Source organism: Argiope bruennichi, chromosome 10, assembly GCF_947563725.1.
Source record: "Argiope bruennichi chromosome 10, qqArgBrue1.1, whole genome shotgun sequence".
Lineage (NCBI taxonomy): Eukaryota > Metazoa > Arthropoda > Arachnida > Araneae > Araneidae > Argiope > Argiope bruennichi.
Window position 1 is genome coordinate 9,390,381 of NC_079160.1, and position 24,011 is coordinate 9,414,391.

Genomic DNA, 24,011 nt, shown 5'->3' on the forward strand with positions numbered 1-24,011 from the left:
GTGTCCATCTTCGATAAATAGTTTAAAGTGAGCTATTAATGAATGAACGAGAAGTGCCATCGTGTATCAAACAAACGATATCCATGTGAAAATACTGACATTTGTTCAATTTGAGATTATCCATTGCTATGAGGAAACGCATCAACTGTTTCATATCCGCAGCATTGAATTCAGAACAAAAAAAAATGTATTCCGTTCTCTCCTTTAATTGAATACAAAATTGGGAGCTCATGTCAATTTCCTGTTGTCTAATCTCCTCCTAATCTATAATGATTTAGATTAACCAGCCAAGTCCATTGATCAGAGACTCGTGATAGGTTCTTTTTGCCACAGAAACCAAAGAAAATTGGCAGTTTTTTTTTTGTTTTATTCGAGAAAGTTCTATATCAATCAGTTTGACCACACATTTTTTTTTTTCGCCAAGACATTCCTTCTATTTAAATTCCACGAAAGTGCTTTGAATCGTCCAGAAACATTGTTAGACCAACTTTAGCAACTAGACAACATAACTTAATATCATTACGCATAAATTAATAAACTTATATATATATATATATATATATATATATATATTACTCTAATTGCTGAAAAACAAGAACAAGAGCATACTGTACGATACCCCGACCTAGCCAGAGGACATGGGGCCGCTGAAGAGCAACCTTATCTAGCACGAAGAAACAAACGACACTTGATGACATTGGACCAGTGCTAACGATTAAGAACCCTCTAGAGAAAGCGCATATTGTTACAGAAAAGAATAGAAAAAAAAACATTACATTTTACATTACATAATAAGTTGTGAAACGTTAAAAATGCATAAAAAAAATTAAATGAGTATTAACTTTTTTCATTAGAAGAAAACTAAATACAAAAGATTTGACAAAATGATAGATGATTTAATGACTGGAATTTTTATGAGTTCTTCGACTTCAAGAGACATCCAATTTCTTGGCCATCTGAGTCCGTGTACAGACCATAGTGCACAGACTTTGATCACGTGGTTTATAGATCCTTCTTCGGTGCCACACTGAAGTGTGGAACTTTGGTCAAAGAAACGACTTTGATACACAGAGAATACACCATGGTCAGTCTATACTTGGTTAACATAAAAATCATCCTGAATTCGATTATTTTCCATTGACGATATACCACAAATTAACAACATTCCAAAATATTTTCATCCTTATCTTCGTGGAAACTCATATTCATTATATGCATTCCATCACATTGTAAACAAATTATTTTTACAAAAAAAAAAAAAAAAAAAAAAAAAAAACCTGTGAGGTGTTTTATTTTAAGAACAATATATCTCACGAGATTCATATCAGATTTTTATTCTTTTAAGTCAAATGAGACGCATCCACAGCAGTGAGAAGCGAATCACGTCGCTGATCAAATTGGTTCATAACTACGCCGCGTCCGAAATAGAGCCGTGAGAGTTATAATCATGTCATCAGTAACATCTGTTTTCGCTCTATATTTCATAATTGCTTCCACACATTTCATAATTGCGAGATGAAATCACCCGAAACTTTCTTCCTCTAAGTATTTCTATGGAAACCTTTTTCCTCCATTTTAGCTTGAAAGGGGAGAAATGAATGGCAGCAACTGCTATTTCTGTTTGATCCAGACCATCCGCGACGGATCTTATCAGAAAAAGACAGAAAACAGCAAGAAAAAAAAGGGCCATGTTTTTTTCTTTAGCTCCAAATCTTCGCACAATCAAAAGATACAAATGAGGCGTGAAAGATAGACACAAAAGAGAGAGCTTACAAGCATCCATAACTTTTGGAATGCTTCAGTTGATATGAGATTGAGATGTCTGATGATTTCTGACAAATTCTCAAACGTAGCGACGCTCGAATGAAAACCAAGAATGAACTGTTTGCTAAAAATGAAGAAGAAAAAGAATGCTTTTAAAATAACTTTATAAATGAAGGAATGGAATTAGGTATTGGAGCTTTCTTTATTTTCGAGAATTTCATTGTAACTACTGCTTAAAACAGCTGCTGCTTCGTTCCCAGTCGTTTTCTAAAATGATTTTGTAATGTTGATAATGATTGAGATGCATTTAAATATTATTTTTATTTAACTTTTCAGATTTTTCCTTCATTGATGAAATCATAAATAAGTGAAAAGTGCTTTCGCTTGTTTCTTTTTGGACCAATGAAATCTTTAGAAGAAAAAAAGAGAAAGATTTCTGACCGATTAAAAGAAAAGTTGATAGATATTAGCTAAAGAAGATCAATCCAGTTTGGTTCTTTTTCCTTTTTAATTCTGAGCTCAAAAGTATTGAATCGCATTAAATGAGGTGAATTAAATAGTGTCAATATACTTCTACGAAAATGAGCTTTTTCAGATAACGATACGAGAAACCGATACATGTTTAATAAGAGTTTTTTTTCTACTGCAGGTAAAAAGAGATAGCTATTTTTTTTTTCTTCTGATAAATAGCTATTTTAATAGAGGAAGCTTTTTCTAACCTATCAATACTTTCTTCAATAAGAAATTATATTCGAATATATGCAATTTTCTTTTAATAGAATCGAATCTAGATGAGCTCGATTATGGTTTTACTACAGAGTTTAGAGGCAAAACTAATTATTAAACATAGGAAAATGAGAAATAATTAAAATTAATGAGATCAATACATGTCAAGTGCACTTTACAAATTTAAGTTTGTGTGGTGCATCATGTCTTTTAAACTGAAGGGTTTATATATATATATATATATATATATATATATATATATATATATATATATATATATAATCTGTTTTGACGTACATCTATATCTGTGTTTCTGAATTACCGTGGACGTTTTGACCTAGCCTAGTAATTCATCAATATATGAAACGTGGTTCATTTTTATAATTGGAGAATCTGAACGAATTTAATGACTCCAAAATCATCCATCGAAGGCAATACAAAGGGGTCCAAGAATGCTGCAAAAAGTATGCAAGTTTTTTTAAATTAGAAATATTTATTCAACAGCAATTTATTGTTATTATTAGTTGACGCAGTTTTTATTTATGACAATAAAATTTTTATTTTTTTATTTTGGCCGACTATAAAAAAATTACACAATTTGTAACTCAGATTATGGTTTAATTATAGAGCGACAAGATGAAACTAAGAGTGAAGTTATAAATCTTAACCGAGTATAAATCTTCTCAAAATAAATCAATCCTTATTCAGCTAATATATGCGATTATTAACAATATCCTCTTCTTGAAGATATTTTTGCTCTGTAAATTAAGTTGAAATGCAGAAATTCAAGAAAACATCTCATACTGAGTAGAGAAGCGGTCACCTATAAGTTGCCAAACATATTTGAAGGATCAAAATTAAATCTTTGTATAAAGCTTGTGAAAGATAAGTTATAGCTTTACCCTTCAGGGAAAAAAGCCAACAAATTTTCCAAATGAAAACGGCAAAAGAACCTAAAAAGCGGATGCAAAGTTATTTTTACTTCACGTTTTAGTTATTTCAAATAAGTACACCAGTATATTTCTTTTTACAAGATATATAAACAAGCGGTTTTGCGTCATATTATTATTAAAAGTAATTTTCAATAAACAACTAAGACGATAAATAAAATGTCAGAATTCTGGAAAATATTATACATATATATTCAATGGTATGTCATTATGACTAAATTATGCAATGCAATCAAAATGGTCATTTTAAATCAAGGTTTTGTTTTTCTATCAGCAACCGAATAACATTGCCTTATCCCCAGCAACATTATCATGGTGCTCTCACGATATTACAGATCATTCAGAATAACAAACAACATAGTGGAAATATCATACAATATCTTGTACTAACTTATTTCTTAATTCTAAAAATCGTAATCTTTTTCTTGCAAAGGAAAAGTAAGATATCATATTCACAGTAAAAGAGAAATAGAAGGCATATCTGAAACATGCAATAAATATTTCCTTTTTCTTTTCTTTAAAATAATGGCAGGAAACAATGAACCATCCTTCAAATTTGCATCGAAATGCTTCTTGTACTTCTTTTCACAGATTTATTCCATGTTTCACAAATTTTATTTCAAAAATATTTACAATGCTCCATTCAAAAGACTTATAACAAAAACGGAGGAAATCGAAATGCCACAAAGATTTTACAAGTGATTAAAGATTATCACCCTGATTTTATTTATAATTCAATACATAAATGGGTAGATATAAAAAAGATAATCTTTTTTATTTCAGGAAAAATTTAAAATTCTAATAAAATCACGAAATACATTCGAATTTCAGTGGCTAATTTTCTTAAAATGGTCTATTGTTTATACAAGAGTAATTCAAGTCACATGCGGCAGATTTTTTTTCAACATGTTTCGTTATTTCGTTTAAATGATAAGAACAATGATTTAATTCTTATTGCGTTTTTTACGTTATTTTATGGCCCTGTACCCTACATATCAAAAACTTATCCATTGTTTTTTATTATCTGAAAGTAAAATTATACCTCACGTCTCATTCCCTATACTCTGCGAACCATAAGTGGGTGAACTAATTGTATATCATAAATACATTGTTTGGAAATGATGGTGGCCAGCTATTTGAAAGCTATCATATTTATGTCTCACAAATCATTCTCAATTTAGGTCTGCCGGATGATCTTACAACAAAAGAATTATTGATTTAAAAATAATTGATTAATTCAATTCCGTTTAAACAATGTACAACTCTATCGATATCGAATAAGCGTGGATTTTGCAACAAAATATTATTTTTGAAATGTTCCAGAAAAAAAATGAAACATAATTAAACGATTATAATAATATAAGAATAAGAATTTAGCCCTTTTAACATAAAAACTGAAAGAAAAAAACAACGGAATCTTTATTGCTCTTTTTAGCTGTTTATTAATGTCATTGCTTTCAAAAAGATGGAATAGAAGTTGTTGCTTTTATTGATATTCACTACTTCGATACAAATAAGAAAGTAAGATCATCATAATGTGAGAAATAATCATAAAATCTTGAATTGCCTGAAAAAATTGCAAAGCCTCCAACCTTTACGGATAAATAAACAAAGCGATTCGACGGCTGTAATTCGGACTAGGAAAAGAAAGTTCCAAATGCGATTAAGTTGAAATTTATCAGGGATTAAAATAGCTAAAAACACAGTTTAATATAACAAGAAGTAGAGAAAGCATTTCTCTAAAATGCAATAAATGACTGAGAACTTATTTCTGAGACTTTATTTCTTTTATTATTATAAACTAAGTCGAACATAATGTTGCGAATGTATTTCGAAAATGTGGAAGAAGAAAAGTTCTGGCAAATCAAATTGCTTAAATAAACTGAAGTGATCGGATTGATTCTTTATTTCAAATTGGGAAAAATGTAAGCATTGAAGGATTTAAAGATGAAAGGAATGATTCTTCAGGAACTCCATTTCAGTGGGGATCATTTTTTTCATTTTTATTTTTAAATGTGATCTATATCCTTGTAGCAAAAAGAAATTAGATCACGTATTTTACTCTAACCCTTAAAATCAGAAGTAAAAACCTGTAACGGTACCTACTAAACCAAGAGGTATGGTCCCTTTTTACACGAGTTTTTTAAAAGAAAAATAAAGGTTTCTGAAAGTAAACGAAACTTTAAAAACGAAGGAACTAAGTTTAATACCGCTCCCTCTCCTTATCAGTAAACATCCATATTTTTTTTCGAATCATAAAAAAATAAACCTCATCATATGATGGAAAAAATTTCATTTTCTCCCGCTAAATCAGAGTGATCATATTCTAGATGTAGTGAAACCTGAGAATAATTTTTCAAAAGCCAGTAATTTTATAAATCTATATAACTATAGATTTAATGACTTCTTATTTATACCAAAATCACGAGACAATCCAGTATAAAGAGTGAAAAATTGAAATTGTTCAAGCTAATACAGGACTTCCTACCACTTTAGATAAATTGAGAAAGGGCAAAAAAAAATGATAAAACGGTATTTTTATTAATAAATCATTGAATACCATCACTTCAAGGTCATACTGATTTTAGCCAACTATATTTCAAGTTAGTTAACGATCATTCGCTAAAAGTAACCATTCAAGAAAAAGCATGAACCTGATTTTCACCCCTCTCGTAGGCGCCTGACTGCATAATGAAATGCAAATCATCTCTGAGTGGAAATTCAAGAAGTGATTCACACAACTGTCTTCAGTACTAGCTTCTCTGGGAAACCATCTGAATTTCGACAACCTTACCGACTAGACAGTTAAACCCCCATATTATTGGTACGATTTCTTTTATATCATGGTTTCTTTCCTTGCTTGATGCCAGTGTTTGTTTTAAAATACCAATTTATATTTAAATGCAACGCGACTAAAAATGACTTATGTATATGTAAGTCCGTCAGACGAAATAGTTGATTTAGTATTAATAGCAATACTTCCAACAACTTTAAACATATATAAGTTAAATGCTAAAGTTAGCAGCTGTTATAAATTTTCCTGTAAAATTGTCGAAATTATTCGTTCTTAAATCAGGAAACTTGATAAATTTGGCTGAAATATATTTAAATTTCTGATAAAAAAAGGAAACAAGTACAATTTCTGGTTAATAAATTTCATTTGAAAAAGCTAGAACTGATGAGCAGTGTTTCAAATAACAAAATTCTAATTATTAGATAGTAATCCGAATTTACTATATAATTCCACAACCAAACATAATTTATTCTCTTTGACTTTTGCCCTTTTAAATCCTCTCCTCTCTCCAATCCTAGTTCCTATCAAATTTTTTTTCAAATTTTTATTTATGATATTTGCATTTGCTTTTTTTAAACTTGAACAAAACAAATGATAACATTTACATTTACAAATTTAATGTTATCGTATAATTTTTAATAGTATAAAAAAAGCAGGAATATCAAAAAAATGCCATCATGAGATTTTTAGCACTAAAGTATCGTAATAGAAATTCCAATACTTAAGAAACAGAAGCTTTGAAAATTCAGCGATCTTAGAAATAATTTTATGTAGATAGGCCACATTTAGTGACTTCAGGAAGGAACACTTAAAGCATCTTAAGATAACAACCCATTTGGAGGCAACATCTAAGCAATTTTACTTTAAAAAAACATCAGGCCCTCTGGAATAGATTATACAGAAAATACATTGAAAATGCATGGATCAGCCTTAAACAACAGCCGCACTGTTTAATCAATTCGTAATTTTACTACGTTCTCAATGAACTTCGGTCTTAAATTAAAGCTGTCCAATTCCAATATGATACTCCTACATATTCCATTGATTAGACAGCAAATCGAAGATCTAGCCACTCTGGCAAGCATGGCTGAACTCTTGGTAAGTCTCACATGGCGTGAACATAGCAAGTTGGTTACAAACTTGAAGAGGCCTACCTGAAATAACTTTTCTGCACCATCCTGGAAAGCTGATGGGGTAGATCAAGAACGACTGACGGACGGAGGATGGAATCAAGTGTCCATGCTGGAACAAAATCCACGAGTTATTCACGAGGAGACACGGAGGAAGAGAGTGCCGAACAAAAGGCTCATCGAGTTCGACTGACTGGTTATTCTGGAGTTGAAGAACCGAGTTTTTTTGCTGCTGTTGTTGCGGTTCGTGCTTGCCTTTCCTCCACACACGGTGGCCTCGTTTCTTCGTTGGGGAAAGGATTAGATGTGGAAAACTAGTTTCTTTCTTTCTCTTCACACCAAGACCCGCTTTTCGGTTGACCTCATTTCGCCTATCGTTTCCTTTCGTTCTCCTCCCTACGTTCGAAAATGGGATTTCGAACAGGCTCCGGAGGGGAGGTTTTGGAGATTCCTCCTCAGGGGTGGGTTCGAAAGGGAAAACCAACCTTCTGGATATAGCTAGCCTGGCACAGAAGCGAAGATTCCCACGTTCCAAAGAGATGGCATCGAGATTTTAGCTCGCAAAAACAAGAAAGATTATGCTCATATAGGTTGATTTTTCAGAGATAAAGCATCTTTTTATTGAAAAATGGCGAAGAAAACATGAAAAACATGTAACTAGTAAGAGTGAAATATGAAGTTCTAAACATTCCAGTGCAATCGGCTATCTTCAAAAGGACGAAATTAAGACATTAACAACAGGGACGATGAAAAGATCTTCTATTCTATCTATTTCTTCTGTTTTCTATGTATTTCCTGATCACCGAACATGAACTATTCCTTTACCGTCATTTGATAGTAACTCCTTAGACTGACATGTTCTTTTTATTCTTCAGAATTCCTCAGCTTGAATGTTGAAAAGTCAGCTTGAAAGTCAATTTTTATCTACCAATAATGAGTATGGTGGATGTTTTTTTACACATTTGGCATGGGCATGAGACTTAAAATCAGATATTTGTACATCATATAAGAAACAATCATGCTTATTTTTGAAAAGTTAAGACAAGTGATATTGCTAGCTAAACTCTAAACTGACATATTCCTTTTATTTCCCATAATTCTTTAACTTAAATGTTGAATAGTCAGCTTGAAAGTCAATTTATTTTAGTTAGCTTATTAGTAATTTCGAGTCTTTTAGACTGAAAAAACGGCTCTTATTCTTATTTTATTTTAAATTGTAAGTCTTAGGTCAGAAAAGAAGGTATTCTCTTGACAAATCTATAAAACCATGCTAATTTTTTTTAATCATTAATCTTTCTTCGCGATTTTTAAAAAAACGATTTCAGAACAAAAACCCGATGACAGATGAAACTGCATTTATAAATGAACTATCAACACATTTCGATCTACACGAATAAATTTAATTCATATTCATGTAATAGGTATGAATATAATATTAGAATTCATTGTGTATTGCGAAAGAGAAAAAAAAGTAAAGACCACACAGCGGATAGAAATAAAAAATGCATTTATATGTTAAAGTTACGTTTATAACATTATTGAGAAAACACGTGATTTAATTCAACTTCCTGTTTCAACAGAGGAGGTAAAGTGCTCTAAATATTACAAGGAGACCTTATATGCCTGTTTCTTTGCAAATTTTTTTCCTCAGTAAACCAGATATTTGCATCAGAGTCTTATCTTTTGGCTGGAGATATTATTGAAAAGCATAGAATCACGTAAAAAACAACATCGCGGGTTTTTTTTTTTATTTATTTCCTTAATTTTTCAAAATAGAAAAGAAAGCTGAATCTTTAGCGACCAGTAATGAATATAGTGGATTTTTTTCCACATTTGGCACGGGCAAGAGACATGCAACTGGATATTTCTACATCATATAAAAAGCATTCATATTTGTTTTTGAAAAATTGAGACAAGGATATTGCTTGCTAAACGATGATTATATAACGTTTTCTTTTAGGAAATGTTTGTTACATTGAATTTGGAGCATTAAGTGATCATTTATAAAGAAACTGCTTGCTTACCAAAGTATTTAATGTACCTACATGAGAAAAAAAAAAGAATTATTTCAAATATCAAATACAAAAAAAGGACTGCAGAGGATTTGTAGGTATTTAAAAATACAATCAAACCTCACTTAACGAGCACCTCCTATAAAGAGTGGTTCGCATTATGAACAAAATAAAATGTAAAAAAGTGACTCGATAAACGAGCGATGTTTCGCAGAATAAGTGGCAAGGAGAAATCATGACGTCATGTGCTAGATTGGCTTGCATCAGTATATGTTGAGCTATTGTTTGAAGAGAACCTTTATATCTACATTGAAGAAGTTTTGGTCGGATAACGTTAACAAAGTGACTCTGTGGACTTTGAACCTTAATGAATGAGATTTTGAGGCTAGGTAATTTGACGGAAAACATTAAAAAATAAGGAAGATATTTATAAATTCTAATACAATTTCTTTACAAATTTTTCTTTTTAAAATATCTTCCACCTTTCTTGGTCTCATGGTAGATCTTTACGCTGGAGTATGTTTAATTCTTAGGTATGCATTTGAAATTTATCATTTTTTAAATTTTTATCTAATATAAATGATATGTCATGTACTGAATTATTAATAAAAAATAAAGATAGTTAAAAATGATTGATACGTGTTTACGATATTTAAATTCATGCTAAAATGATGTAACATCTACAATTTCTTTTCTTTTCTTTTTTTTTTTTTAATTTGATTTCAGTCTTTTATTCTCGAGAATATTTTATAGTTCTAAACTAAAAACTTAGCAAACAGCATCATAAGAAAGAAAACTTTCTAATTTCAGCTGAATTTTGACCTGTCGTGTTGATGACTTGCCCACAAGCATTAAACTTACTTTCATTTTCAAACAAAGTCTAATCTTTGTGAACGATAAGCTGTTCGATATTATTTTACCTTCAGGTCTTTGGAGACATTCGCAAATGAATCATTTTTACCTACTCATCCATAACAATTCCACTCTTTATCAAAGTGTCACAGATTTCCCTTTCTTTTTATCTGATGTTTGTTATGCACTGGAAGTTAGTCATTCTAACGAACTTAAAGAAATTCAGTGTCCTTTTTTCCATTTAAAAGCAAATGTGCTTTTTAAAGTTCCTTTTTACTGCCAATAATTTCTCCGTGTTGATGTTTATGGAACCTTTTTGCCATCCATCGCCCTTTTCTCAGAATAAAATCCTTTGTGACGCAGGTGGTGGGCGGGCCGGTGCGTAACGCCCACTATTCTGTTAGTTATAAGGTTAATTCCAATGCCATCACATGAAGAACATGTGTCTGTTTCTAAAACAGGTCCTTGATCATTTTTCATTTAGAATAACTGAAAATTAAAATAAAATCTCATGTTGCTTTCTGAAATTGTGTTAACAATATAATCTTCAGCTACACTCCCTTAGGGCAAAAAATTCCAAATAATATAATGGAAATAAAGTCGGGATTTTATTCGTATTTAGATTAAAATCACAAAGCATCGTCATAATTTTTTTCTTGTAGCCAAAGAGAAAGTAATAAGTTCTCAGAAGCTCTTGAATTTTATTGAAATATACAGGGCGGTTATAGTCAAACTTCCGCAATAAACAGCATCCTACAAGGCAAACGGGTGAACGGATTGCTATGAAATTTGGTATACACATTATTCACGAGACGCACTCATGGAATTTTGAAAAAAAAGTTCCAAAATGCCTACCAGAGGGAGCTTTTTCCGGAAAAACATTAAATTTAACTGAATAAGCGACCAAAATGGAATACAGAAACAATATTAACAATCCAGAACAAGTATTATGAGTAATAAAATGAAAAAAAAAAAAAAAACGGGAAAAGCTAGAAATTCCATAACGTTTCATGTGCGAAGCATCACAACTGATCAATTACGGTCTGCTGTTGAACGCATTGTCCGTCCACTTGAAATTTTGCAGGTGAATGAGAGTGGTCACATGGAGCACATTTCCTTACATCGTCCTGGACATGAATAATAACTGCTCCTCTTGTGCAAATTCGTCCTAATCTGTTCTTGTTCCTGAAAACAGAACTGTTTTTTTTTTTTTTCTTTCTTTCTTTCTCTCTTTCTCAAGCAGCGTGCTGTTATTTTTTCCTTATCTTTACTTAATGTGGTTCGATGACAAGGTGACCAGAAACTAGTCAGTAAATTTTAATATTTTTTCTTTATGTTTATTCTTCTGGAATGCAGCACGTTTTTGTTGGACAAATGGGAACAACATTATCGTTTCTTCCTCAATTGCGCACTTTTAACTTTGTAGCAATCTTTCCTTGAAAAAGAAATATGTTTTGTGACCGTTTCATCAGTTTCTGACAGAAAATCCATACTTTGTCTAATGCTTTAATTAGGATTAACACGTTTTTAAACGAGACTTAATAGCATTTGATTTTCATCGTTATTTTAGTAATTTCCATACAGACAGGCGACAAATCACGAACTAAAGTAGCACTGTATTTTAATTCCTGCAATCGTGTTTCTCTCTTTTCAGTACAGTTTAGAATCTTTCATAATGCCTTTATTGTCCATCTAAACAATAGCAATGTAGTTTTCTCTTTTTTTTCTTTCTAATATATTTTTAAAAAGAATTTCAGCAGTGATAGAAATTTAAATTATTTTTACTTTTAAATGAGTCAGCGACACATTTCTGATGTTTTTGTTCGCTAGCAAAAAATATACAAAAAGTAAGGAGTAATAAAAAAATCACGATTTTAGTTTTTGATATCGTGAAGAAAAATTGTTGCTTGTGTGTTGTTAGTAAAAACTATATTGGTTTTAATAAATGGATTATGATAAACATTTCTTATGATATGAGACATCTTCAATGAACTTTTACCGTCTTTCACAAATAAATGCTAATTACTAACCCAGAAAAAAAGAGGAAATTTCGATAGCATCCGAGAAATAAATTTCTAGTGACAATCAAGAATATATTTGCTTAATTTGACAAAAATTTCAGTTGAATAAATTAGAATGGAAAAATCAAAAACTCCAATCTAAATTTTTTCAGAACGAACTTATTTTAAATATAGATGTGCTCTTTTCTTTCAGATTTGTAGAAAAATCTACTGAAACACTGAGCGAATTTTAACAAAAATATTTTCATAAATTAATATTATTTTCCTGAAACTATTTACTTATTATGGAAAGAATTTATTTATTATGCATTAAATACTTTTCAGTATTTTTCATATTAGAAAAGATTATGGTTCAATTGATTCTACAGATAAATATTGACTCTCGTATTTACCAGAAAGTTCAGATTTCTGCTTTTAAATTTAACTTTTTAATTTTCTAGTAATTGTCGATGAATCAGTTCATTCTCACGTGATGCATGTTCAGTATACTACGCCAAATAATTTTCGCTGCTATTTTGCAGAAACAACGCTAAATTAGGGTAAGTTTTGATATACAGTCAGTTGGCGCCTTGCGAGGTGGGCAATTTTTCGGTGGCGCTTTCTTTGGGGTTACATTGCCGTCGTTTTCTTTTTTACTATTGTTTGTTCTTTGCTGGTGACATTTGTTTTGTGTACTTATTCCTACTTATTTATCATTTATCTGTGTATGTTACTGTATTTCGCTTACTTTCATGATTTTCGATTAAATTTTTTGCGTGCATTCCATTTTATTGCATTTTGTTGATTTTTTTTTTTCTATATTTCCGTTAATTTGCTGCAGCGTTCATCGGAGCCTTACGATTACAAACGCTATTGCTGCCATTCGCGCCACATTCGGCCATTTCGAGATAAACTTCTTTTTTTTTTGGCGAAAATGGCTGTATATCAAAGATGTTTCCTAATTTATGCCATTTCACGCTAATTTTAATTTAATTATATTAAGGTTCCATTTTAAAGCAACACTAGAGTTGTTTTGAGACGAAACATTATTTTGAAACTCTCGGATGGTGAAGGCGACACCTGAAATGGTATTCCCTCTCCAGGCTTCTGCACCACATTAGCAATAATGTGCTTAGCCCTGACTAAATTAGAATACATCAGATCTGCCTACATGGCCGTTCTTCGAAGCAGAGCTCTCCGGCCTCGAAACTGAAACCTTACCACCAGGCTATTGCAACCTTATCTTTTGGGGAGCAAAATAACATATAATTATATGTTAGATGATATGCAAAGTTATATTATCATACGATTCTGACGTTACAACAAACAACTTCAGTCTATCATCGACAAAGCTAATAATTCCTGTGGCTCCCACACATAAATAAGCTTAAAGTTTTTTTTCAATGCTCTATTCTCCGTTTCTACAGTATCATCTTGTTAAGAAGTGTGACTCAACGAAGAAAAAAAAATCCCAGTAACTTTCAGAAAATTATATCAGCCAATATTGCATCTGTTATCTGCGTCATTTTAAGCCTCCTTTTCTATGTTAAGATGATATAAGTGCTTGAAAACATCCTCATCTCAAAATTTGAATTCCTTCACATAGATTTATTTTTGCTCATCCATGATTAGAAAGTAATTTTCACGAATCAATAAGGCGTGATGTCTCTGCTCAGCCGAGCGAATGTCTTCCTATTGGGATCCGTTCTTAGGGATTCGTTCGAACACTAGCGTCTCCATCGAAATCAATTTTCAGAATGAGATTTCTCACAGAATGCAAATTCGAATCTTTATGCGTGCCATAATTATTATCAAATCAACAGAGAGCGTAATTTCAGACTTTTAATTCTAGTCAAAATATTTTCTTTGCAAGAATGAAACTAGACCAGATTTTCAGGTTATTTCTTGAAAAGCTGCATTTAAGAAAGACGAAATCTGGAGCTTCCTTTCTTCTTTTCAAATCATAAGTTGTTGAAATATGTTTGAAAGCGGAAAAATTGGAACCATGTTTTTAAATTGAGCATCTCTTTTTTTTGTTGTTGTTGTTCTGTTTCGGTGGTCCTTAACCTTCATACGTCGCTTTTTTAGTAAAAGACGAAATTTAATGATAAAAATGATCCAATACTGGAAAAAAACTGAGCAACAAAATTATATCGGTATGTTTTAACTTCACGGGTAAATGCATCAGTGGTTTGCAAATTTAAAATGAAGTATTTCAATTATTTGCAATTTTGAAATAACTTTTACTGAATAACTTTCTTCTGAAAAATATCTAATGCTTTCCCAGAAGTAGGTCAATGAAATTTTGGCAAGTGTTTTTTTATAAAAATGCTTTACAATCATATGTCTGTAAATATATGTTGTAATTGTATTAAATAACAAAAAAACTCATCATTTTCAATATAAAAAAACTCTCCGAAACAATATAGCTTATTGCACAGCACAAATGCTCTATTTTAGATTATTTTAGCCCTTTCCCTAATAAAATAAATAAAAATTTGTATAAATTTTTAATCGTTTTTTACAAATACTTGAAAATTTTGGAGTGACTTTAAAAATTTGTAAACATAAGTTATACATTAAAATTTTTAAAAATCCTCGCATAAGGTGTAAAACAAAACACAAAATATAAAAAATGACTCACTTATCAAGGCATGTTACGCAGAATGAATGACAAAGAGGTACTATGACTCAAATGTTGGATTAGCCTGTATTAATAAGTGTTGAAAGCTTGTTTCAAGAGAGCCCTTATAGCTATATGGAAGATGTTTGGGCCGGAAAGCGTTGTCGAACGTAACTCCAAGGGTGTTGAAAAGTGCCTGTGGAGTCTTAATCTGCAATTTTGTCTCTGACCAAATTTATGTGACTAGAGCAACGATACCGATGAGCTGGTGGAAGAACATAGCCAGAGCTACTGAAAAGCTTATGTGTCACGGCAAAAATCTACGGAGGCGATTTTCTCAGAAGAGGAAGAAACAATACTGTAGAAACTTCGTAATAAAATAGAAGAGAGGGTAAGAGAAACATGGGAACTTTTTGCTTCTTATAAGCAGAAACATCGCCCTAATAACTGTTCAAGCTACAAATTCATTTTATAATAATGCTGTGACTCGTTTTCGCCAAATTTTGCAGCGTAGGCGAAAACAAATGTCTTTAGAAATGTCTTTATAAGAAAATTGTCATTTTTATAAGACAATTTTCTTATAAAAAAGGTATATATTATAAATAGTAAATTAAATTATTATAAATTTGTTTGAGTATTTTTTTCGGAATGGAACGCATTGTCCCTTTTTACACAGATTATAATGGAAAAAATTATTCATTTGACGAACTAAAATTCAATACGAATTATGCTCGTTAAACGAGATTCCACTGTGTATATATATATATTATTTCACTGATGTAAACAATACATCTTCATTCCTTATCGAGTGTCAATCACATTTAAAAGCTCCACATAATGGTGTCAAATAAGGTAAGCACAGTCACATGAGAAACGGAACTACATATAACATTTAATTGCATAATTCCGTTTCTTTATTATTATTGCATTATTTTGATATTTCCAACAGTCATTTCGGAAACTTTTACCCTTAAAAAATGTGGTTTTTTTCACCATCTTTAGATTTAGCAAATAAACTTTCCAATAATTAATTATAATGGCATGCTAGTTTTTCAAAAATTTCGAAAATTATTATTATTTTTTATTTTAGTAGAGATAATTAGAACTCAGATGAATGTATTAATATTTTCAATGTATGGTTTAGTAACTCTCTCGAAAATAACTGTAATAATTAAAAATGTATGAACTTTCATTCAACAAACGCAAATGGCAAGAGACGCGCTAGATAATCTTCGTAAATATGGCATTTGATTTTATAAGTACACGAAAGAATGGTAAATAATGCCCAGGAAAGATGCATGATAAACGAATTTGGTCCACAATTTGATTTAGATTTATAGTTTATTGGGTTTTAGCTTGCATATTTAGCTTCATCAACTTTACTGCGTTTTTTAACTATCCTATTCGCATCTGAAAACACAAACACATATGATCGTCTGCCTGGGAAAACAATTTATCTCAATTTTGCAAAAGAAGGAATAAAGTTAATTTTTGGTAACCAATAGCGAATATTTCGAACCTCCTTTCCCCATCTGGTAAGAAAATACCTTTTCATGTTAGTAAAAAAAATTGGAAGTATTGGTTATTGTTTGCGAAAAATTCAGTACCCCCTCACTCTTTTTAAACTGAAAATTGTAGCAAATGGTGTTGTTTGTTAAGCGTGAATATATAAATACTCCATAATTCCAAAAATATGGAGGGTTGTGTTTTTTTGTCTCGAGTTCTCTAAAATGTTGAAACTCCTTTAAAGTCCGCAGATAAAATATTTGATGCGTTCATTACTTTTTGTATACGCTTCATATAGAAGGAGATGGAAAAAAAAAATACTTTTTCCCAAATTATCTGATAATTTTGACAATCAATTTTTCACCAATTATGAAACCAATTTTTTTTTAAATTTGGTTTTATGAAAATCCTGTTATTAAGTTGCTTTTCACATTTTTTTTTTTTCATTTTCATTTATGAGCATCGAGTTACTTAGCAACGAATTTTTTTTGTTTGCTAATTCTTTTATTACATTCTTTTCTATCCTTCATTTAGAAAAAAAATACTTAGCAGTATTTCTTAACAGCAAAGAAGCTCTATAAAGAAATTCTAGGAATGATAGAGCAAGATATATATATTTTTTAACTCATCTATACGATAAATCTAAAAGACACAATACAGGCATAATCTATAACTACTGAGTCATGAATTAATTCTAAAATGGAAACTTTTGTGATGGGAACTTTAAAAAAGATGTATTTTTTGTCCCTTATGAAAATTGTTGTGAAACTGTTGTCTTATATATTCACTAATCGATTTCCTACTTTTTTTTCATTGCGTACTATTGTCCCATATATAATAATAAATGGTTATATTTATAATTTAGGTGCCAATTCCGTATTTTGATGCTTCGCACATTTTTCTGTTCTTGTTTTTACTTTCTCATATGCGAAGAATAGAGAAAATATGGTCATCGTAGAAAAATTCCAACTCGGGATTTCGACGAACTCCATGTTTTAGACCTTCCTCAGTTCGATAAACACATTTTTTTGGAAATTATCTGTCTATCTGTGACAATAGTAACTGGAAAACACTCTGGGCTAGACGAATGAAATTTGGTATATAGTCTTTATATCAATTTGTAGATTTCTATCAATATTTCGAGTAAACTCTATCCAGAGGAAGTCCGTCTATCCGAATGTTCGAATATAAATTAACACGACCACTTCAAAACGAAGAAAATTAGACGAATAAAATCCAATACTCAGATTTGATATCTACAGTGTAGGCATCAATCAAATTTTTAGCATTAGATTAGTCTAATAAGGGATTGACGGTCAGTCAATTTCTACCTTCAGAAACACGCAATGATCAAATTTGATATGTAAACGCAATGATCAAATTTGATATGGGATTTTGTGACTACAAGTGTAGTTTTGTGCCAAATTTCAATTTCAATTAGTTGGGAAAAACAGGTCTAAAGCAAAACTTTTTGGATCCTAATAACCGTATACCAGGGATTACTCGCCAAAAAATTCGCTAAACGTCATAAAGACAGATTCAGTAAAAATACTAAAGATTCATTTCCTAACTATTGTGAGCTAATTCTTTTGGAAAATTTTGGAAAAACCACTCCCGCTGATTTTTTTTTTCAATTATAATAATATTCTACTAGCCATTTTATTTGTTTAATTTTTCTACTTCATGAATATCCATATTTATATTGTTTGACGGATATTTTGATCTTTTTTATCATCAAAGTTTTCATTTCATTAGAAGTGCATTATCGATTCATTCTCGCATGATAGACATGAAATGTGAAGCGTCGACTTGGGAATTCATTTCATTTTATAACAGAAAAAAGAAGGGCGCGAATTCACAACATGCGCAGTTACGCTCATCACGTGACTGTGAAATTGTGTGAATCAATTCCATTATGTTATATAAGAAAAAGAACTCAATTAAATTGGTTTAAAACATTGAAGGTTTCAAAATTAATTTTTGAAAATCATCATCAGAGAAAATAAACTGCCACGGTTTTGTTATTTTAAAAGAAATGATTCATTAAAAGAGAAATTTTCCTGTGCATCCCAGATAAAATAATGACAAATAAAAAGCAAAGGAAAGTTATCTTTCCGTTCTTTCAATTTTATGATAAAAATAAAAACTTCTGACATGAAATATTTCTGTTTTCCATTTTATCGGAAGATTCAAATCATAAGAGAAATTGTTATTTTCTAGAAACACTAAGCGGCCTTGTTTGCTTAAGTAAATGAAGCAATTGTTAAAATTTGATGAAGAAATTGAATTTCGTAAAAAAAAAATGATGTGGCGAACGAAAGGAAGAAACTTTGCGATAAAGAAGAGACAAAAGCAAAATAATAACTCTTTTCCCTTTTGAAATCAAAATGAGTCAAACCTTTCACAACACATTCCTATACTTCGTTCTAAGCCAGCTCTTAATGAGAATTTAAATGCTCTTTAGCTAAATTTCTGAGTTTTTCATAAGTTCCCTTTTTACGACCAGGCTGAGGAAAAGTGCATTGACACTAGCACTCAAACATATATCAAAATCAAACAAATCAAAACTTCGTATTTGAAAATCAATTACTAGAACTTTTTAATTTTAATTTCGATAGATAGCCAGAGTTTAGATCATTTTAATTTCAAAAGATGGCCACATGATAAAAATTCATACCGTGTTTAAGATAAAAAATAATTTCAATTCCATCTGCAAAAACATACGACATTATTCACTCTAACCAAGTGCTTTTCGAGCAGAAATTTTAATCACAACAACCGCAGTGTATCAGGAAATCAGCTTTCATTCCTATCAACCCTGATGGCCATTGAGCCGCGAGAGAAAGTTGATTTTTTTTTTTCCTGGCGTATAATCGGATATTTCTTAAATCCTTTTTTAAAAACTTCAATAAGCTGCCTTGTCATTCCATTTACTATTAGTCGTCACACGATTATTTTTGCGTATAAAAATAACTTTACAATGATTTCATTTTATTGTAAACTAGCCGTCTTGAGTGACCAGCTTGTTCGCGCAGATTATTGATTTTTTTAGGTTGTTAAATGATTTATATGGAATACTTTTTTTAATATGTCAGCTCATTTGATAGAATTTAAAATTATGAATTTAAACAATGTTAGTAAATTATTGTGAGCAGAAATTAAAAGCGTATATACTAGGAAATAAAACCTTTGCCCTGGCGATTGAATAAAGTATTTGATACGGCAAGCAGCATTTATGATAATGTTTTTCACATTCATTAAATACCGAAGTGTTGAATTTAGTTCAGCTATGAAATGGCTGAATGAAGAAATCTGAAATGTTCATATATCTGTATGTTTACATTTGACTGTTTTTTTTATTCCACAATAAGAAATAAGATATTTCTGTGCCACGTGCATTAATGTTTTATGTACATAAAACATTATGCATTTTTATATTCTTTTATGCAAAGGGAAAATACTGCAATGGTCAAAAAATTCGAACTTTGACGAATCTCCATATTTCAAACCATCTGAATCCGAAAAAATATTTTTGGAATGATATCTGCCTGTGAACACGATAAATAAAAAATGTTTTGAGATAGACAGATGGAATTCGGTATACGTATTTAATACTAAATTTGAAAATTTCTTTAAAATTTTGAATTTAATTAATTCTGAGAAAATACGATTGTTCGAATGAAAATGAACATGATAACTTCAAAATGAAGACAGCTATAAGGAGAATATTTAAAGTGTAGTATTCGTCAAAATTTTAACCAAATCCACCAAAGGTTGACCATCTATTGTTCTATACCTTCGCAACCATGCAAATGCACTAGCTCAAAAATGCAATTAATTAATTACACGAAATGTGGTATGTGATTTTTCAGAATTCTAGTTCTGTGTCACTTTTTGATTGTCTGTAAATATGTATTCAAAATGCATATTCGGGGAGGAGGGTTCTAGTGTTTTTGTATCAACCGCATTCCAACGATTCATCGCCAATAAAATCGCTAAAGATAGCCCTCTAATACGCTCTTTTGTAACTATTATTTGTCAATGGTATGGGATTAATAATACACAGTTGCATTCAATAGAAAGTATGGGAGAAAGTTTTGGGAAAATCACTGCCGCTGGTTATTGTACAGGTTGCACATTTCATTGTGCAGGTATGTAAACATTACATATATAACGTAAAAAAAATATTTTTGTTAAAAAGTTTCATTATTGAAAACTGTCATGCAGCACATGTTTCATTTGAATATAATAGAAGGACTCTTCCAGAAAACAATTTCTTCGTTTTCATCCAATGATCAAATGGTAGTTTTTAATGAGCTCAAAGGTTTCGAACCCTATTTAGAAGGGAAAATTAATTTTCACTACTGCTTTTGCTTAATGAAAGAGATACATTTTTATCAGAATTAGGAATCAGAGGACCTATATTCAGACTAAAAAAATTTTTTTAGTTTCAAGACTGGTTTTTGATGGGGGCTTCTCGAAAGAATACACAGTGGAACAGAATTATATCTTACTTTTGCATCTGAACTAAAACATGAACACATTCAGCTCTATCAAATAAAAATAAATGGTGCTAAATATGTGTTAAAGTTTCCGATTTTACGTAAAAATACAAGAATGAAGTTTGGGAGAATGAATAATTGCCCTTATCAGCCTCTCTTTCGGCAACATCGCAAAATTTTTAAACTATTCATAGCAAATTCTTAGAAGGCTTAAAATTCGATTCCTTAACTATTCTTAAGCTGCATCCATGAATGAGTAACAACTCACCATGTTATATTTCAAAGCTTTCATAAAAGAATCCATATTTCAAAAATCAAAAACGGATTTTTAATTGTATCACAATTGAAAACAAGTTCGGCACGATATAATTAAGTAAAATATATTTTAGAGCGGATGATAGGTTGGCATCTGAAGTAACTCGCTACGAATCTGGGTAATTTTCCGAAGAACGTAATGGATGTTCTTTTGATAGATTCCGAAACAGGTTCAATTTGGAAGTCATCATGTAATATTTTCCATCTGACGTACCAGGGGGCTTTAACAATCTTCGTCAGATGTTTATTTTGAAAAATTGATGCAAATAAAACACGCTTATGTTTAGTTTATATCTCCTTGTTTTAACCCGTTTCCACTGTATAAATCGCCTGAGATTCACACCTTCTATCTAATTAGATATTCTTTTCTCTATTGTAATTAAGAGATAGTAATGAAGTTAAAATCTTAGTAAATAGTGCTCATAATCACAAGCATTCATGGTAACAAACGTATTAAAGCAATGAGACATATCGTGTCACAATTGCTTCCTTTGGCCATTATTGAACGGTGCAAAAAAATAAAGGTTTCAAAGAAACTATTACCAGCGAAACTAAAGATACACTTTTAAAAGAGTTGTAGGCCTTTTGAAACCGATGTCATAGAACAGCTAATATATACACTTGATTGTTTATATGAACATAACTGGTCGTAGCATAGTTCGGAAGAAACTTATAGGGACACCCTAAAAGTTGGTGCATTTCGTCAGCAGCATTCTGACACATCTCAATTACATACTAACTTTCAAGAAAAAAGTGAAACCTGCTGAAGGATCTAAATGTGTCTTGAGGTAAATTGAAGGAAAGCCCAATATTTCTCTTGCACGGTGACCTCAGAGAAAGCGCTCTTCATGAGGAGAGCCGACACCTGGGAGGATACCTGCATAACCTGTTCGGTACTGCAATTTCCGAAATTTTAATTTTGTTCGAATGGCACACTCACTTCGCAAACACTTTCCATCGGGGCGGGAAAACAAGATGTTGTGAAAGCGATTTTAAAAAACTGGAATTACAATAACTCGATTTCAAGTGGTTTGAAATGTTGGTAAATTTTAAGAGTTTTATTTAAGATTCTACGCAAGGAATGAAATGGGCCTCTTTGTAGTAAATTTATTTTGAAATTTCAGAATGATTTTATTATTACTTTTTGCAGTCATTGAAGTGATAATATCTATTATATAAAATGCTAATGCACAGGGTACAGAAATACCTTTTATTTATTTATTGGCGAATGGTGACAGAAAATTATAAACAAATCACTATGCTTCAGACTGAAAGTTATTACAGCTGCATTATTTCAACATTTGGCAAAATAATGGAGCTGCAGTTTATCAATAGAAGAACTTTGAAGAGGGCTCGCCGCATCCCCAATACTCCAGTCAGTCAAAGGAAACAAGATTTGAAAGAAACCAAGAAGTGTCAAAGTTTAATCGAAAGGAAAAATAGGCTGAATTGTTGCTAGATGAGGAATTGCAATGACTTATCTACAGAAATTGATGACCATATATTTCAAAACTATTATCTCACAAAAATTATGTTTATTTATTTTATTATTTATTATTATTATTATAAAATATTTATAAATTATTTCAAAATTCAAAAAAGTCTTTTTTAATTATATCAATATCATTTCTATACAATTTTTTCTTTATTTTTGATAATCTTTTAAAACTTAATACACAATCTAACAATTCTTCCGTCATACTCATTCATCAAAACAATCAATCGCGAATGTTAAAACTAAGATTTTTAAAAAATATTTTCCCTGGCATTAACTTTTAAATAGTATTTCTCTTTGGCTTTTATTTGATTTGCTGCTACTATAATTCGCAAACTATTCATTGAATTAAATTCATTTGTTCATCCTTTCTTGTTAAATTCCTGCTTTAAAAAATGTGTTCCATATAACAGCATAAAAAGTAAATAATCTGTGAGGACAATGCTTTGGAATCTGTGGTTGCCAATGCCGGCTAGTTGATTATACTTCATAAAAATAGGCTTGTTTTCAAGCAGCTTCTCCTCTCGACTGACATTTTGTAATATATTTTTTATTATATATGTGGGAACTGCTAACAGATCTCATTCCTGTATAGCGCCATGTTGGCCATTTTGCGTAATGCTGCTTTGCCGCCATTATTAGCAGATGAGAGTTGGGCAGTGAGACTGTAAGACGTACAGCTCACGCTCATGTATCTTTATATGTTTTATGTTAGTAATGTTTTGTCCTCTGTCTTTTAATCTTAATATATTTCACATATTAATGCTGGTCTTTGCCTTTCCCCACATATAATTTATAGAAATGCGAGCATATCGTTGCACTCTCGCTACCTGTAAGAAGGAAAGAGGGAAAGCCTAGACACCCTTCACTCCCGTAGAAGGAACACGTATTGCACCGGCACTCTCACCTCTGCGAAGGTGTAAAGGCGTTAAGTGTGAAATCAGTTAAGGGATGAGGCGGCTGCATTGGTTTTGTGGTAAGTCCTCGGCACTGTAATCTGAAAATTCTATGGTCAAATCCGAAGAATCGCCATGTCATCGGGACTACTGCACGATGGCACGGCCAGGTGTCGTCGAACCAAGTGTCCTTCAGCTATCTTGGTTTCGAGAGGGTGTGCCAGTTCAGGTATCACTCTTGTCACGTGACAGCGATTCAAATTGACATCCCAAAACAGCCCTAATATGGCTTCAGAACTGGAAGTAAATGTAATTAAACTAAACTAACTTCCCCAAAGACTGAAGTAAACTATCAGTGTGGCGTCTCGTTCCGGGTGATTTAAATAAAATCAACTGACAAAGATTAATTATACGAATGAATTGATTACAACGCTAGTTCAGGAACT

At 31.3% G+C, this 24,011-nt stretch overlaps 1 protein-coding gene across 3 annotated transcripts in view; it reads right to left on the reverse strand.

Moving 5' to 3' along the window:
* The window catches only part of LOC129988888 (uncharacterized), an 85,360-nt gene that overhangs the window by 45,066 nt on the left and 16,283 nt on the right, over nucleotides 1-24,011 (reverse strand). Inside the window, exon 1 of one of the 3 annotated variants that reach the window (XM_056097171.1) lies at nucleotides 7,389-7,633. The exons of the other annotated variants lie outside the window; for them this stretch is intronic. Within the exon in view, the coding sequence (XP_055953146.1) occupies nucleotides 7,389-7,411 (23 nt within the window). The 5' untranslated portion in view covers nucleotides 7,412-7,633. Of the gene's footprint in view, nucleotides 1-7,388; nucleotides 7,634-24,011 lie in introns of those variants that run through there. 3 annotated transcript variants of the gene reach the window in all.